The 16,423-nt window shown below is 36.5% G+C and overlaps 1 protein-coding gene across 6 annotated transcripts in view; it reads right to left on the bottom strand.

Moving 5' to 3' along the window:
• Window positions 1-541: 541 nt before the first annotated feature.
• Window positions 542-16,423, bottom strand: part of Nedd4 — a 28,019-nt gene continuing 12,137 nt past the window's right edge. For 4 of the 6 annotated variants that reach the window (XM_049845381.2, XM_049845380.2, XM_049845385.2 and 1 more), the window contains exons 7-21: window positions 15,845-15,916; window positions 15,251-15,366; window positions 14,631-14,757; window positions 11,720-12,409; window positions 9,819-9,900; window positions 9,360-9,458; window positions 8,934-9,062; window positions 8,316-8,440; window positions 7,697-7,838; window positions 7,224-7,433; window positions 6,746-6,852; window positions 6,378-6,511; window positions 5,694-5,922; window positions 5,109-5,278; window positions 542-4,739 (exon numbers count right to left, since the gene is read on the bottom strand). In XM_049845381.2, the coding sequence (XP_049701338.2) occupies window positions 4,637-4,739; window positions 5,109-5,278; window positions 5,694-5,922; window positions 6,378-6,511; window positions 6,746-6,852; window positions 7,224-7,433; window positions 7,697-7,838; window positions 8,316-8,440; window positions 8,934-9,062; window positions 9,360-9,458; window positions 9,819-9,900; window positions 11,720-12,409; window positions 14,631-14,757; window positions 15,251-15,366; window positions 15,845-15,916 (2,535 nt within the window). In that variant the 3' untranslated portion in view covers window positions 542-4,636. The remainder of the gene's footprint in view (window positions 4,740-5,108; window positions 5,279-5,693; window positions 5,923-6,377; window positions 6,512-6,745; window positions 6,853-7,223; window positions 7,434-7,696; window positions 7,839-8,315; window positions 8,441-8,933; window positions 9,063-9,359; window positions 9,459-9,818; window positions 9,901-11,719; window positions 12,410-14,630; window positions 14,758-15,250; window positions 15,367-15,844; window positions 15,917-16,423) is intronic. The other 2 variants (XM_049845383.2, XM_049845386.2) reach the window with 2 other exon arrangements.

Raw genomic sequence — 16,423 nt, 5'->3', positions numbered from 1 at the left:
CATTACATCTCACCTTCCATCTTCGAATTCCCGGGCACCTGTAAACAAGCGGCAGTGTTGCCACACGCGCGAGGTGAATGTCCACTTCCTCGGGTCAAGGTCTGTGCGCTTGCAACACTCACTAATCTGTGCAACATACCAGCTGGTTTTTGTAATCAATACTATTACGGCAGATTTTGGGAGAACTTTGTACGATGCGTTGGTAATCAGTGTGGGCAACATATCAAAGTATTTAGTATAGTGTAGCCCGGCAACATATCAAATTATGCGGTATATCCCGCGGTTTGACTCGCGCCCCCTGAGTAGGTACTAGTGCCCGTACCGGGATAAATAAGCTATGTTACTCGGGAAGAAAGAAAGAAAACCGACCTTTACAAACAAACAAAATAATGTTAATAAATATAATAATTTCCTCTTTATTATATTAGCATAAATAGACGATAGAATATAGGGTAGGTGCTTATATAGGTATAATTCTTTATTTTTGCACACCGCAAGTTTTTACAACAGGTCGTTTATTCGTCAAAATTAAAGGCACGCATCAAAATAATGACTTTTTAATGATTTTTTTTTTCAAATTTCAAATATAGTATTATATTTACATGAATAATCTTACCGTAAACATAAAATAAAAAATATCGTTGATTACGTTAGACAACACCGCGTATTGTTCATTGTTTGACAACCCTATTTATTTATTAACGACATATGAAAACTGGAAACATCGTGTCTTTAGAAAATGGTGGAAATAGCCGCCTTGCATATTATTTACTATTAGGTACATATTAAGAAAGCTCCTAAGTATACTGAGTCAACTAACAAATTTTGCGAATTGCTTTTTTGTTGTGTATTTACAATATTCTTATTGTTATTTGTGTTAATACACAAAAATGTGCAATTCGCAAAATTTGTTAGTTGACTCAGTATACTTAGGAGCCGTCGGTATAAGCTATCAAAGTTATTTTTATTGATTAACTATCTACTTAAGTTAGTTTGCAATTTCCTAAAGGGTAAATACTGTCAATCCTTCAGTCCCTCACAAATAAAAAGCAAGAAATCTTTTATTTAGTTTACGTATGGTAGTTAGGTCAAACATCTACCGTCTGTAAGCAAAACGTTTTTATATATGGAGGCTGGATTATGACGCTAGTTCATTCGGCATGTCTACGCTTATAAGCGTATTGTCTATGGAAGCTATCCGAACAATATTATTTGCAGTGTATTTGTGTCTTTATTTCCCAGTTTTCATATGTCAGTAACTTCACACGCGCTCATATAGCGCCACAATATAGATCTTGGTTATTTAAGAGATAGCAATAATTCCTCGCGTCATCTTCAAAACATAGTTTAGGAGCTAAGTTAGTAAAACAAGTTATTTATCCACCTTAGTACTTTTTGATAACCATAATCTTAATTTCTATTTAAATGCTAGATATTTTTTACATACTTATTTTAATGTTAGCAAAAGTTACGATGCCGACCATATGAGCCAGTTTTTCCCGATAGGTTGACGCAAATATTTTAATTCAAAGATGACGAATCGTAAAACTATGCTATCTCTCAAACTATAATAAAATATCACGATGTTTCGTCAACATTTTACAATGAAAAACGTTAATAATATGGAATTATACAATTTTATTTTCGATAAGAATCTTTATAACTTTAGGCAAATTATAATAACGAAATGAGCGTTATATGTACTTGTGTTTAATTTTATTATATTTATTGTATGTAATACTTTACAAATAAACTTTATACGAACAAAATAGTTGTACAGAATATTACAATCAATTATACGCAACGAGACTACTGAAATTGCGCGGAATTGATTTTAATATATTTCAAGTCAGGAAAGAGCATTTCATTATGTCACCTAAAATTACAAAGACATACAAATAATATATTGATAAAGCTATCTAAATTAAGTAAACGATCATAGACGAAAACGCAACTTGTCTAAAACTAAATAAATACAGGGTGTAAACAATTGCTTTATCAATAAATATTATATTTTATTATTCAAATAATAAATTTCAACTGTCCATTTCATGGATACCATTCAGTAATCTAATTATTTTTACATATTTCAATCATAGCAATTTTTTACACCTTATACTAAAATTATGTACAAGTGTGCTATATATGAAAATATCTTTTTATATATCCAAGCGAAAAGCAATTTATCTAACGTAGTATAGGACGCAAAATGAATTAATTGCTAAAGAAGTCCGAACAAGGCGCCTACGTCACACACTAATAATTGATACTTCTCGTAAAACTTTACATTGCCTTCGCCTTGTCCGACTATATCACGTTATTTAGAATTTATAATCGTAAATAATGCGTGGAATAAATTATCAACAATACATAGGCATTGTCACTCACTCATCAAAGGCTACCGCGATTGGTCGTGAGACGTTGACAGCTGTCAAACGTGACAGGCAGAAAACGAAACACCATGTACATCACAATTTTAGTATACATTTTCACCTTTATATTATAATAAATTTCCACATAAATTAGTATGGTATTATATTATACACACAAGTATAATTGAATCTCAGAATAATTATTGCATTATAATTAAGAAGCCATATCAATTCTGTTTCAATTGGCCCGTGATTCTAGTCCCCTTAAAAATGGCGGAAAAGGGGTATCGGGTTGCCCGGGTAACTGGGTTGAGGAGGTCAGATAGGCAGTCGCTCCTTGTATAACACTGGTACTCAGCTACATCCGGTTAGACTGGAAGCCGACCCCAACATAGTTGGGAAAAGGCTCGGAAGATGATGATAGTATTTTAACTGTAGAAGCTTTATTTCGACATTATCATTATGGCTTAGTCGTAAAGCTAGTTCCGCCAAGTATGAATTAGACAAGCTTTCGACACGGTTAAGTCATTGCTATTTTAAAGCCGATGTAATTTTATTTTTTTTGTGAACCATATATGTCAAAATGACATATCTCTTCCATTTTACAATGCAGGAGTATATCATTTATAAGTTCATTGGAAGTGTTTAAATCTTGAGTTTATTGTTAAACATTTTTTTGATTATTTGATTGCTTACATGTTTTATTGTTGAATTATGGTTTAAATAATAAACCATCATGAATTTTGTCACGATTGTCGATAGATACTAACAAAAAATGAAGAAAGCTGTTTATACACCAATTAAATATAGATAGGCACTCGTTTAGAATACTAATCGTACGTACGTAATAATAATCATTCATTATTCATAATTTTTACCCACTGATGTATCAGATCAATTCATTGAATAAAGACGTATTTTGAAACGGATTTAGGTACCTCCCTCCTCTTTTGTGTTCGTCAATAATTTACAGATTTTATCGAAAGTAATTTCAAATGGTACTTAAAATAGCAAATATTAATTATTTTAACACAGACTTTTCCGTTAATAAACTCCAATGAAGGGTAAGATAATTTGAAATCTCATCACAGGTATCCAAAGTTATTTGAAAAGAACTGTCAACAGCTAAATTAAGATTTTATGTAACAAAAAAATACGTCTTTAATCAGGAGACGCATATCTGTATTACATCATATCCGCAGTAGGTAAAGTTATCGTATACCTTACATTTTTCCAACAAAATTAGTTTTTACGGAATTTTCAGACTTCCAATTTATTTACATTTACTTTGACGTTAAGTAATTAATTTACACATTAAAGATGGAAGATTTATCTTTTATTAAATTTACATTTTCAATTTAATTTTAGATCCGTAAAAACTCTTATGTATTTACATGGTTAATTGAAGTAAATCCCATCGTTTTATGTTAAGCTATATCTTATACAGATTAAAACGTAAATTAGTATATTGACATGATTAATGTATGTATGGCACGCTGGCAGGCGTATTTTTAGTTATTTTAATATAATCTGTATAAAATACAGCTATAGCATAAACAAGTATTTTTATCACCATTGAAATATACAGAATATTATAAGCATTTATTTAATATTCCGTTTCAACTAGAAACACATACCATCCACCATATTTAATACGTACTATTATAAAACTTCGATATTGAGCAGAAGTTAGGTGGCATCATTGGTGCATTGAAAAAACAAAATTTTAATGAGCATTAAAAAAAACATTGCAATAACATTTAATGCCAGTGATTGACGTCTATTTTTATAAATAAGGATTTATCTAACATCTGTTATTGATCCTCATTTTTGAAAATATCAAATGACATGTCAATGACAGATATCAGAACAGTACCTTATTTGTTCCGAGTGCTGATTCAGAGTTTTGTATTTTAACGCTCTCGATACGTAATTATAGGTCGGCTGAAATACATACTGTAATTCAAGTTGTATTATAATAGAGTTCGTAGCTAAGTCAAAGCGGCTAGGATCGATCGATCCTAAAGTTCAGCACCGCTTGGCGCGGTTGGTCTGTGGATGGGGGTGACCAATCTTGTCATAACGAGTTCTTCCGTGTTTCGGAAAGCGCTCCATAGTTTCCCCATAGTTGGGAAAAGGCTAGGCAGATGATGATAATTTACGCATCGAGAATTTTAACTTTCAAAACTCACAGTAGGCACTCTGTAGTGATCTAGAAAGTTCCGCAGTTTTAAGATATATAGAGGTTGTGAAGGGCGGAGTCTTCAGTCGACGCCGGCGAAGCCCTGCGACCCTTCAATGGCCTTGATCAGCTTCTCTCGAAGTTGTTGGTAGCTTTCATATGGAGGTAGGTCTATGCGGTTGAAACTGAGGAAAAAGAGGTAATTTTTAAAAATATATAAATATACCCAGCACATGGAAATTGTACACTATTTTATATATTATTATGTCGTCATAACGCATTACCGAACACAGCAACTTTTCATTCCGTGTATTTCTATAACCGATGTATCTAGCGATTTAGTTACTAGATGAAGAACATTGATATTAGCCTGTACAAAAATTACAAATTCCAATTTTGCGCCAATCTCAGTAATTACTGGTTTTTTAACAATTCTTTTGGTGTTGTGGAGCCCATTTACCAAGGCATTTAAACATTTTTTTCAGCGTTACATAGCACATTTACTCAAAGATACTGCAGCTAAAATGTTAGTTTATAATCAATCATTCACTCACCAAGTATGTGCCCTAGGATAGTTGTCAGGCGATCCCCACTTCTCTATAGTGAAGAGCTGCGGTCCGTTGCTGCCGTACAGCTCCTTGAACCCGTTCATGGGCACGCGGGATGTGCCCGTCACGAACTGTAGCAGACGGGAACGCATCTCGTTCGAAAATGATAGCACCACCTATGGGGTAATAATACACATGAAAACATCAATAAACTAAAGAATTAAGATAATAAAATGACTATTTCTGTGAATTCAAGAATACAAATTCTTTAGCTCTTATTGATTCAAGTATTAAATGTAGTTCATACTTGGTAATACAGTAAATATAAAGATATTATATTACTGTAATTTGCTTAAAGTTTTCATAACTTTTTGGGAATGACTTCTAGTTTAATAGAGAGAGCAGAAGCTTATCTGATTTCCTCAACCTAGTTATTCGGGCAACCTGATATCCCTTCGTTAGACTGTCAAAGATGTTCAAATGTTAGCCAAGAATTATGGAGTAACTAACATAAGGTTATAAAATATATACCTACCTGTGTTAATAAACAAAATTGATTTGATTTGAATAAACGATAAAAGATATACATACCCTCCAAAACCACTGCACAACCAAATGGTTAGCATGATAGTCCCCCTTGTAGAGCGTGTTGTTCCTCCAGTCGCGCACGTCGATGTGCTGTATGCCGCACAGCAGCAGCTCCAGCTCGTGCTCGTCGAAGATCTTGAGCAGCGCCAGCGGCACCAGCGCGCCCAGCCCCTCCAGGAACGCGAACATCTGCTCCGCCACGCGCGACACGAAGCGCCACTCGATCACTAGTCTGAGGACATGAGAAATTATTTATAGTACATAATAACTCATAGAATTTTTTTGTAAAAAAAAACGCCCCCATATCATAAACACTCTATTACTGGCTTGAAATATACGTATGTCACAGTACCATCGTGTTGTAACTTAGTAAAAAAATATAAAGAATATACCTTGTCTGACCCATAAAGATATTATTAGGTTAGGTTAGATGTTTTTTTTTTTAATTAATAAAAAAAAATTAAATTGTATGGCCAAATATTTTCATGTAATTGTAAATAAAAAAAAAATACTACTGTATTTTAAAAGCATTTCCAGTAATATCAAACTTCAACAAATCACACCGTAATAATCATCAATTCAATTTGTTTGCAGATAGTCCATCCATTTGCAAATAAATTATATCTCTCCTTTATATTCGTAACAACAACACTTAGAAGTCCTAAAAAATGTAATTCGTAAACTTACTTGATATACTCGTCCTTGTTATCGTTATCGACGGAGATGTTAGCGCCGCCCGGCTTCAGTTCCCGCTGTATGGTCTTGCCGAATTGCTCCTCGTCCACTGAGAACGTTAGGTACAGCTCTGACGGGTCGTTTTCCTGAAAATTACATATTTAATTTTATTTATCCGTCTTGAACAAATGTAGTCATTAACGCTCATTTCTTTTGGGTAGGCACTGTTCTGGGACAGTAAAAAAACTGATGAGAATTTAGCGAATATAACTATTCGCTAAATTCTCGAGAGTTACTTTTCGAAATCAGTATTTACTGGTTCTAAGTTACCAGAAGCAGTGTCATTTCGCAAACAAAAAAGACATATAGATATAACTGACCTTGATCCACATAAGTGAGTTGTAATATTCTAAGTCTACGGATTCCATGTCAAGCAGCTCTATCTGCTTGCCCAGCATCATCTTGTAAAATGGACGGATGAAAAATGCTGAAAATAGAAGAAAATATACTTTTAAATAAACATTGGGATAAGAGAAAACTGGTAAGATGATTTTGATAAAGCATTCGATACTGTGAAGCAGATAATATTCTTGCAAATGAGGCACATGGTTAAAAAAAACTGTTCTAATACCGTTTTGGCTTCCAGCAAAACAACTAATCATATTAGCGTAGCGTATTAGTTTACTTTTCACACTTCATACTATACTTTTTATGGTGTGCCACAGGGGTCAATACTAGGTCCATTATAATTTTGAAAATATTCAAAGAATACTGTGTATTTGCTTCCATTTATCTAACATAAAAATTAATAAAACACATACAATAATAGTTCATAAAACTAATAATTATTTCACTTACCATCTAAAAGTTTCCCATGGTACACGGCCATACCAGCTACCCTGCCTATAAACTTGAAGTAGCTCAGATGTTCCTCATTACAAACACCGCTGTTAGGGTTAATCTGCAGGGTATAGTTGTCCATAGCGGAGTATTCGAACAAACCGTAGTAAGGGTTGAACATCTCTTTTGAGAGTAGGAAGAACCATTCACGGGCTAGACCACCGTAATCTGGAAGAAATATTAAGTTAATGAAGTTTTGTATGCAATTAAAATCGTCATCATCATCATCATCATGATCATCATCATAGTCGTTGTCATCATCGTCATCATCATCATCATTGTCACCATCGTCATCGTCATCATCATCGTCATCATCATCAACAACGTCATAATCATCATCAACATCATCATCATATTTATTAAATACTTTTTGCACATTTGTGTACCTTTCGGATGGTGGAGAAATATAAGTAATAATGATGATCACTCACCGAGGCCAACTTCTGACTCGAACTCGACCCACAGCTTGGTCTTGAGCAAGTCGAGTCGACTGACGGAACTGATGATGCGGTACGAGTCCTCGAGGATCGAGTTCCGCCGCACTTTGATCTCGAACTTGTTTGGCACGTTACTCTAGAACACACAAGTAAAATATTCATTACAGCAAAGTAAAAAAAAATAATTACTTGTAGGCATTGACAGAAAATATTTTCCTCCGATAAAGATTTTTCCTTTTGCTATTAGTTAAGGATTCACCTTGCGTCGACGGGTAGTGGGAAATTCATTTTTTTTTTAATGCTATACCCAGGCTAACATTCGATATAAGGCGTACCCGCACCGATCGCGGCAAACCTCAAAGTAATTTTTGTTTTACTGCGAAAGATTTTAGTTGAAAGTGAATATTACGCAGTTTATTGTATTTCCATACATATTGACTTTTTCGTTCACATCTAACCTACGATACGTTACTACGCTATGCGTAGACGCTGACATTGAGTGAGTGAGCCTATTCACATTCGGTGGCTGACAGTCAGTTTGATTTGAACACAACTTTGGACATAACAAAGAGTAATGATGATGAATTCAGAAGTGTTATTACAAACAACATACCGGCTTACGCAGCTGACTCTTGAGGTACTCGTACTTGCGCTTGTAGTCGCGCGAGTAGGGCACGGCCGGGCCCGCGATCTGCGGGTTCGACAGCCGCGGGTCCTCCCACTGCGTCGTGCGGGTGTCTGCAATATGGGTTATACTGTAACCACTGGGTATTTAATTAATAATTATAGCCAAATTCATGGGCCACCGGTTATACTCCGACAAAGAAAGCGTATTTCAAAAACAAACAAAAAAAAAAGTTGATGTGGAGTGTGATTTAATATCGATCCCATGTTCGACCACGTTAATGGTGTAGTGACCAGTCAATTAAGTTGTTTTTTTTGACGACAGTTTTTAAAACAATATTGAAAAGATGGACTATAAATAAATATCTTTAGATTTAAATCCAATCGCTAATTTGACAAAAAGATATTGCTTTTTTTCAAACATCATAAAATCTAGAAGAACTCGGACGACTTGGGCCTTTGCGACGAGAAGGCCCAGCTCGTCCGTCTTGGCTCAAGAGTCGCGCGTCGCGTCTCGGTAGAAAGCGGGCCTGAGTCTTCCGCCGATTGATTGAAAAGGTCCCTGGTCCAGCTCGTCGCTAGGTGTGGGTGGCTGTGCAGTACATACTGTGGTCGATGAAGAAGATCCTGCCGTCGGTGTGCACGCGCTCCTCCCAGCCCTCGGGCAGCGCGCCCAGCTCGTCCGCGTCCGCCGCGCTCGCTGCCACGCTGGGGGTGGGCAAGCTTGATGCACAGCCTGGGGAAAAAGAAATAAAGTTCTTTGAGGTATATAAAATAACCAACAAACAAAAACATTGGAATATTTGGGCAATTCAAATAGGCATTTTCGCGACTCGGGCTAAAATAAACATTAGCTAGTCCCGTAAACTCCCGACTCCCGACTTGTCCATAGTCCGGATGAGACGGTCAAGCCCGGACCTTAATCACACCGTCAAGTACATTTGGAAATTCTCTAACACAAGACTTGTTAAGATAATAAAGCAACTCCAATAATGTAGAATAATGTAGATGCTGTAAGAATGATATAACATACCGGTTCTGGGGTCTATCCACGTGGTGGTCTTCTGGTTGTGGTCGATGAAGAATATCCTTCCGTTTGGCGCTCGCTGCATACTCCAACCCGGCGGAAGTCCTATAGTACACCAGAGCTTCATAAATATGTATGGGTAACAAATCGTCATTAAAAAAATCTAATATATTTTATTTATTTCGTCGTGCTTGTGCTGAAAATATCGATATCACAGTTTACCCGAAAATATTCTTTGGACGATATGATCGTATTCTACGAGTAATTCACTTGCTGGTAGTCTTCTTACAAGAAATGGGAAAATTATTCTGGCATTTACTAAAACATTTTTTTTAGCTTATTTTGTTATTCTAACATGCTATACGAGCTTTACTCATGATACCTATTATTCGAAAACGATAAAAAGTAACGGTTGTAGATAGTAGCACATAAGGGAACAAAATATATTTGTCTTGGTATATTCACCATCACTGTTAGGCAGATTCTGACTCTGTGTGCTGCTGGCACTGCTACTCCGCGTGCTCTCAGTAGAACCATCCGTCTCGTCCTGTGAACACACACCCTTGTACCCGCTGCACTGGACAATACACCTTATGTGTACGACATAAAGTCGTGTTTACTTTGAGCGCCGTGAACGTGGCCTGGCAAACGTTTAGAAGGTTCGAGAAGTAGGTATGGAACTGCGCGAGAGCAATTTTTGAATTAAGAATAATAGAAGAAACATTCTTTTTTTGAAAATTGTCATTTAAACGTTCATATTTTAAACAAAATGGCGTCGACTGTCAACTGTTTTTTTAAGTCTTCCTAAAAACGTTTGCCAATACCACTTATTTACAAACACATGTGTGCAAAGTATATGCATATTTACACAGGTATATCTTAGCTCCCTAACTTGATATTTTACGCTCTGCAAAACTAACTCATGTACACAAATATAGCATTTGGACAATACCACTTAGCGAGAAATAGTACGTTGAAGGTCATGGAAGATAGACAAGGTTTGAAGCCAATCTGGATATACCTACACCTGTGTTCCTAGCAAATCAGAGTTCGTAATTGCTTTCATTTGTAAATACATCTGTTGCCTAAATTCATCTGATAGTCACTAAACATATATGTAGTAAATTAACAGTATTAAAGTAAAATGAAAGCAATTATAATAATGCTAGTATATTTAGCCGTATTTTTTATTATTTCAAACTCACTGGCTGCCTAATCTTTTACTTCGAAGAAATATACCTAAGAGCAATTGAAGATCGGATAGAGAAAAAGGTAAGTTAACCTAACAAACAATTTAATATTTTTTATAGAAAAAAACTAACATAAACATAACAAGCCTTAAACACCACGACATATAAAAAATTCAAAAAACCGCCAAAAATCTACATAGAAGCAGAAAAACACACTCTCAAACTACAAATAAATACTATTTATTTTAAATACTACAATTAATAAAGCGGAACAGCACAAGCAAACATGTCGATATCGATGTCGAGTCATAGAGATGTCAAGCGTTGTCGATATTAGCTTAGGTTGTTAAACTGTGTTAATATTTATGATTCACTGTATTTTTTTATATAGCCTGAACTGACATCTATGACACATTTTTTTTTCTGCAATCATAGATATAAGTTCAAAGCATTAAGTTTGTAGCACAAGCTTGAGATAGCAAATTGGAATACCTAAATCTAAAAATTAAGGCTGCCTTATAAGCACTTGAAAAAGTAATTTTGAAAGCCTTTAAAAGCTTGGAAAATCTACAAATTACGCGTGGAAATATGTAACATCATTTGGTAGAAGCATCTAATAGTCTAGCTGATCTTGGAAGCACGGCAGTGTGGCAGCCAAGTCCGCTTGTGCTACAAACAGTGTAAGGTACCGTCGTCGATGCGCGTCGCGTGGCCTCAAGTGTTAGTGACGTAAGCGACATCACAGTAGCATGTTGTGCCTCACACTTACTCATAGACAATTTCCCAAAGCACTCCGCCGAGGCCTAGTGCGGGTTGCGACGCTAGTTTCAACTCTATTACTATGTAATAAGGTCGATATTTAAATGCAAAAAGTGACATAACTTCATAATTTTTTTAGAAAGACTCCTAACGAATATTTTTACGGGCCTTACAACAAGCTAGAAACATTTTTTGTTTATAAAAAATCATGAACAGTACAGCACGGCCGAAGTATCTATGTAACCTTGAACTTAGCCGACTAACCCGTCTTTCATAACGCAGAAAAACGACTAACTTTAAGATCCCTAATACTTCGACCGTGCATTAAAAAATAACCTCCTACAAAATTACGCCCAAATAAGCCGTGACGTTCCGTTCTACGCGTCGCGTCCCGCACGTGGTCCTCAGATGTCTTACCTCGGAATCGTCGATCGAGCTGGCGGTGGTCCTGCGGCGGCGGGCGGCCGGTGACGTCACGGGCGACACGCCTCCCGTCGGCGTACTGAAGTGATTCTCATCAAACGTCAACGCATCTTCTACTACAACCTCTGTCTGAGGTAGTGCTACCTCTTCAGTAACTTCAGTTTCAGGTTCAGTCTCATTTTCTATGACTTCTGTTGTTCTTTCTGTGTCATTCTCCTCTGCCTCATTTTGCATCTCACTTTCATTTTGTGGTGGTGTTTCTGTCTCATTTGGTACTTCTGTTTCGGTTTCGGTCTGTTCTGTAGTATTCTCAGTGTCTACTCGACTGTCGTCTTGTTCCTCAGTAGCCGCTTCCCCGTCTACTTCGTCAGTGTGTTCAGTAACTTGAACAGTGTTAGTCTCAGTTTGTTCTTCGTCATTAGGCTCACTAGCTGTGTCGTGACTAGTACTGGCTTCAGTTTGAGCATCGCCAACAAGTTCGTTGGCGCAAACAACGTCATCCTCCTCCGGTATAGTTTTGTTTCTTAAATTATTATCACAGTCGGTTTCATCACTTATACTATTAGTTGGTGCGTTCGTCACCGCGGTGTCGGGATCGTGCACGGGTTCCGGCGATCGGATCGGTGTGGAAAACGGCGTGGGGTCCGTTGAGTTAGTCTCCCCACTTCTATTGCTTATATCCTCCTGTTAGACATTTACATTTGATAATACTTGACGCATAAACTTATTCGTGCAGTGTGAGTGTGACATACATTCTCTCCCAATAAAAAACTGTTATATATGTACATTTTTCAACTGCACGTTTAAGTTTGTGGCCCATATGGAACTGATCCCGTAAAATCGGGCTTTGTAAGCGTGAAGCATCAATGTGCTGTAGAATTGTCTATGAAAGTGAGGACAACACAGTGGATGTCTATGGAACACCCGAACCGATGAGCACAGACTATAATAATTAGTGTTTGTATGTATGAATGGCTGTCTGAAATTTCCTGAAAGATCTTACATAAATAGCACAATGATTTTTATATAATTTAGTTATACAGTACACAATTATTTAAATGGCCGAATGGAAGTAGCAAACTGGAATGATAAAAACCTTTCAGAAAAACATATCTAAATTAACGCCATGTACTCATTTCAAAACATAATTTTAAAATACAATATTTATATACTTAAACATAAATATTATACAGAATTTACATAAAATATGACAACAAAATTCGGTCGGTGTAAGACAACAGTCAAAAAAATGCGCAAACTGCGCAACCGTTTGCGCAAAAAATGACCACCAGATTTCGCGACACATAATGTGTTAAATGCTGCGAGGTCTTAACTCGCTTTATATTACTGCAACAAGCGAGCATGCAATAATTATTAAAACAACAATGATAATTTTAAAGCGAAATTTATGTATGAAGTTAATGTAAAAAATATATGTAAAAGAAATCATGCTCTATTAAACTCAGAATAGAGGTCCATTTTAAATGTTTAAAAAAAGTGCACATAAAAATTATTAAAAAAATGAGTACACGGCTATAACAACTAGAAGTCTGATTTCTAGAGACAGAAAAAAAAGAACTTTTTAGTCAAATATTTCGTAAATTCAGGCATTTTTTCTAGAAAATTCAGACTCCTAGATACAGAAATAGTAATAGTATATGGTATTGATGTATTGTTAGTACATAACGTCTATCGCTGAAGCCCATGCTGCGAAACAAATAATATTCACTAAGAGAATCAGTAACTATAATAATATAATATCTTGAAATTAAATAATAAAGAATTCAATAAGTACAATAATCTATAGGTACGCATGCATCAATCCATAGTACTGTAGGAGAAAAAGGGCGTAAGTGACATTACCGTTCATGTCTCTTACGACCTTTGGCACGAAAAAATATTCTTATATATTTTAAAGCAATTTCTAGTCTTTGAGTAGGACTAAATAAATCCGTGGTTGATGAGAAAATTATTACTGGTACCGTATATTGCCGTAATGGACCGAATGGCTAACAAAATCAACTGAAGCATCAATATTCATTATATGTTATAAATAAATTAAATAATATTATATGAAATTATTGGCATTCATGCATGTAGTTAGCACCTCTCAAGAATTTGTGATTTTTGTAATTAACCGTGTGTGCAGCAATGAAGCAGCGCATTCCGGCAACTACAGTTAAAACTTGTGTATTTATGAAAACCGATTTAATATAATTATTTTTAAATCGCCTCATCAGATAATGCTATGACTAAATTCTTTCATTCATTCATTTATTAATCATCTGTTTTACGAGGAGGTAGTGTAGACTAAGATATGTAAATAAAGATCCAAAACGTAAAATTCGGAGAACTTAATTAACAGTGCTTTATGTGCCCAAACCGGAAAATTAAATAAAGTACCTACATAAAGAAATATTTGTTTAGCATGCTGTGTAAAACACGTGAGCCTATACTATAAGTGAATAACTTATTTTATGATTCCCATCACTAAAAATCAGACCATTCCGGCAATATAACGAAAACCTCACTCATCAACTTGAACCCTATTTCTAATGTCACAGAGCTTATTTAAGTTAACAAATACGCCGAGGGAAGCAGAGAACCTTACAATCACTTTAAAAGGCTCCCCTTTCATTACTACTCCCCTCTTCAAACAAACTCCTCTTGAAATAAGTATGTTCTACTTAGATAACTTCAACGAAATAATTACTTTTTACTTTAACTAGGTACATAAACATCCCTCATTCATTTTAAACACACTACCACCCCCTAAAGTCCCCTAAGTCCTAAACAAACTCATTCAGCGGTAATTTCCCACTGAGCATGCTATATACCCCTCCTACAGGGCTCGGTTATGCTATACCCCGTGGTACAGCGCTAAAGTAGTGGGCAGTGCAGTTACCTGATGGTTGTGTGAGGCGGCGGGGCTGGCGGGCTGGTCGTGGTCGGCGGAGATGTGGAAGCGGCGCTGGAACTCTGTGGCGGCTGTCTCCATGCGCTCGGCTTGTGATTCCGTGCTCATGTTGCGCCTACACCATACAAATTATATAAATTAGATCGAATATTTAGAAGAACAAACACATAAGTGGGCGAGTTCACAAACTGCAACTGCGTTAAAGTAAACGTAATTACGAATAATATCTAAGACCTTTTACATAAAAACCATTAAACACATAACATTATTTATTGTCAGATTGAGGTTCTTAACCCTTACTTCTATGTGACTGTACTGATGACGGTTATACCTCGCCAATTTTCGTAAAGCAAACTTTTAGAGCGTTGGTGACACTGAGGAAATATGTATTATTTTAAATTCTACTAAAGAAGTAATTTTCCAGAGGTTGTGATCTCCGAATAAACGGAACCGATTTTGATAAATCTTTTACCAATAGAAAGCCAGGTTTGCGACTATCGTAGACCACAGTCATCCTGGTCCCTGGTACAAGATGTAATTACCACTGGAGGGTGGATGCTACCACGAAACAGCTGTTTAGTCTAAAATGATTACAATAAGACACTAACATGAAGGTAGGCCTCTCCCATTGCGTAGAGCGCTCAATATGGTTGACGTAGTACGTGCGCCCGTTCGCGTCCTGTCGCTCCTCCCAGCCCGGGGGCAGAGCCTCGCCGCCGATAGCCTGTAACAAACAAACATTCTTTCCTTGATATAGACTTATTTATTCATAGCAAACTTAATGACCGCTTGTAACATCGTCAACATAAAAGTCGCTTTGCAAAAATCATTTTGAAGTATCAGCGGAGGTGGCTACATGCTCGGAAAATAGTTACAAGCCGCCATTAAATTTGGCGTTTACACATGCATGCTTATATGCTGTAAAGGCATTCATAAAGACGACTTTTTTTCGATGACGAGTTTGTCCAAATAGCAAAAGGTTCGTAAAGCATACATAACTAACGTGTCCGCGAAATTTCGGCACCGTAATTTATAAACTAAACTCGGTGTAGCTTAAACTCCGCGACGTAAATTACGCATGTCCGCGGCTATTCTCACCGTAGTTTACACTGCGTAAAATCCGGTTTGACTAATCCGCGACGAACTTTGAGCGGCGTAAAGTAAGGCTTAAAAAGCTTGTAAAAAATAAAAAAGACACGTACAATAGGTATTGGGGCCGTGTCCACCAGCTGCCAGTCTCCGCCGGTGAAGGACGGGACCGAGCTCGACACGACCTACCGTACAACTCAGCTGATCACTACACATAAGCAATACTGGGCTAACTACTACTACTATTCACATATAATCGACAATGAATCGATTCTATCGTTTAATAGTTAATTGATTTAATTACAAGCTTGTACAGAATTAAGAATGTGGCAGAATCATTACAGTAAAGTAAGTACATGCAATTGAACGAAATGCTTTTCAATACCGACAAAGGTTTTAAAAGCGCAAAACAATAAATGTATGGGTATTTAAAATCTAAAGCGAATGACACAATACCGTGCTACATTTGATCAATATATGGCTGCGATACTTACCTCACCAAATATCAACCTTCACCCAGTTTTATAAACCCAAACAAACGCAAGATATAAGCCAGCTATGATGCAATATCCCCCCTTTGTATTGGAAATCATCAAAAACTTCGCTGCTGGTGCAGCCTGAGGAAAAGTTCTCACTGTCTCTTCCAGATTCTTACTGACCGCCATTGTTCCTTCCGAAGCCCTTTATATACC

This window comes from Helicoverpa armigera, chromosome 15 (assembly GCF_030705265.1).
Source record: "Helicoverpa armigera isolate CAAS_96S chromosome 15, ASM3070526v1, whole genome shotgun sequence".
Taxonomy (NCBI): Eukaryota; Metazoa; Arthropoda; class Insecta; order Lepidoptera; family Noctuidae; genus Helicoverpa; species Helicoverpa armigera.
The sequence above is the reverse complement of the archived record's forward strand: the minus strand, read 5'-3'. Positions and strand labels throughout refer to the sequence as shown.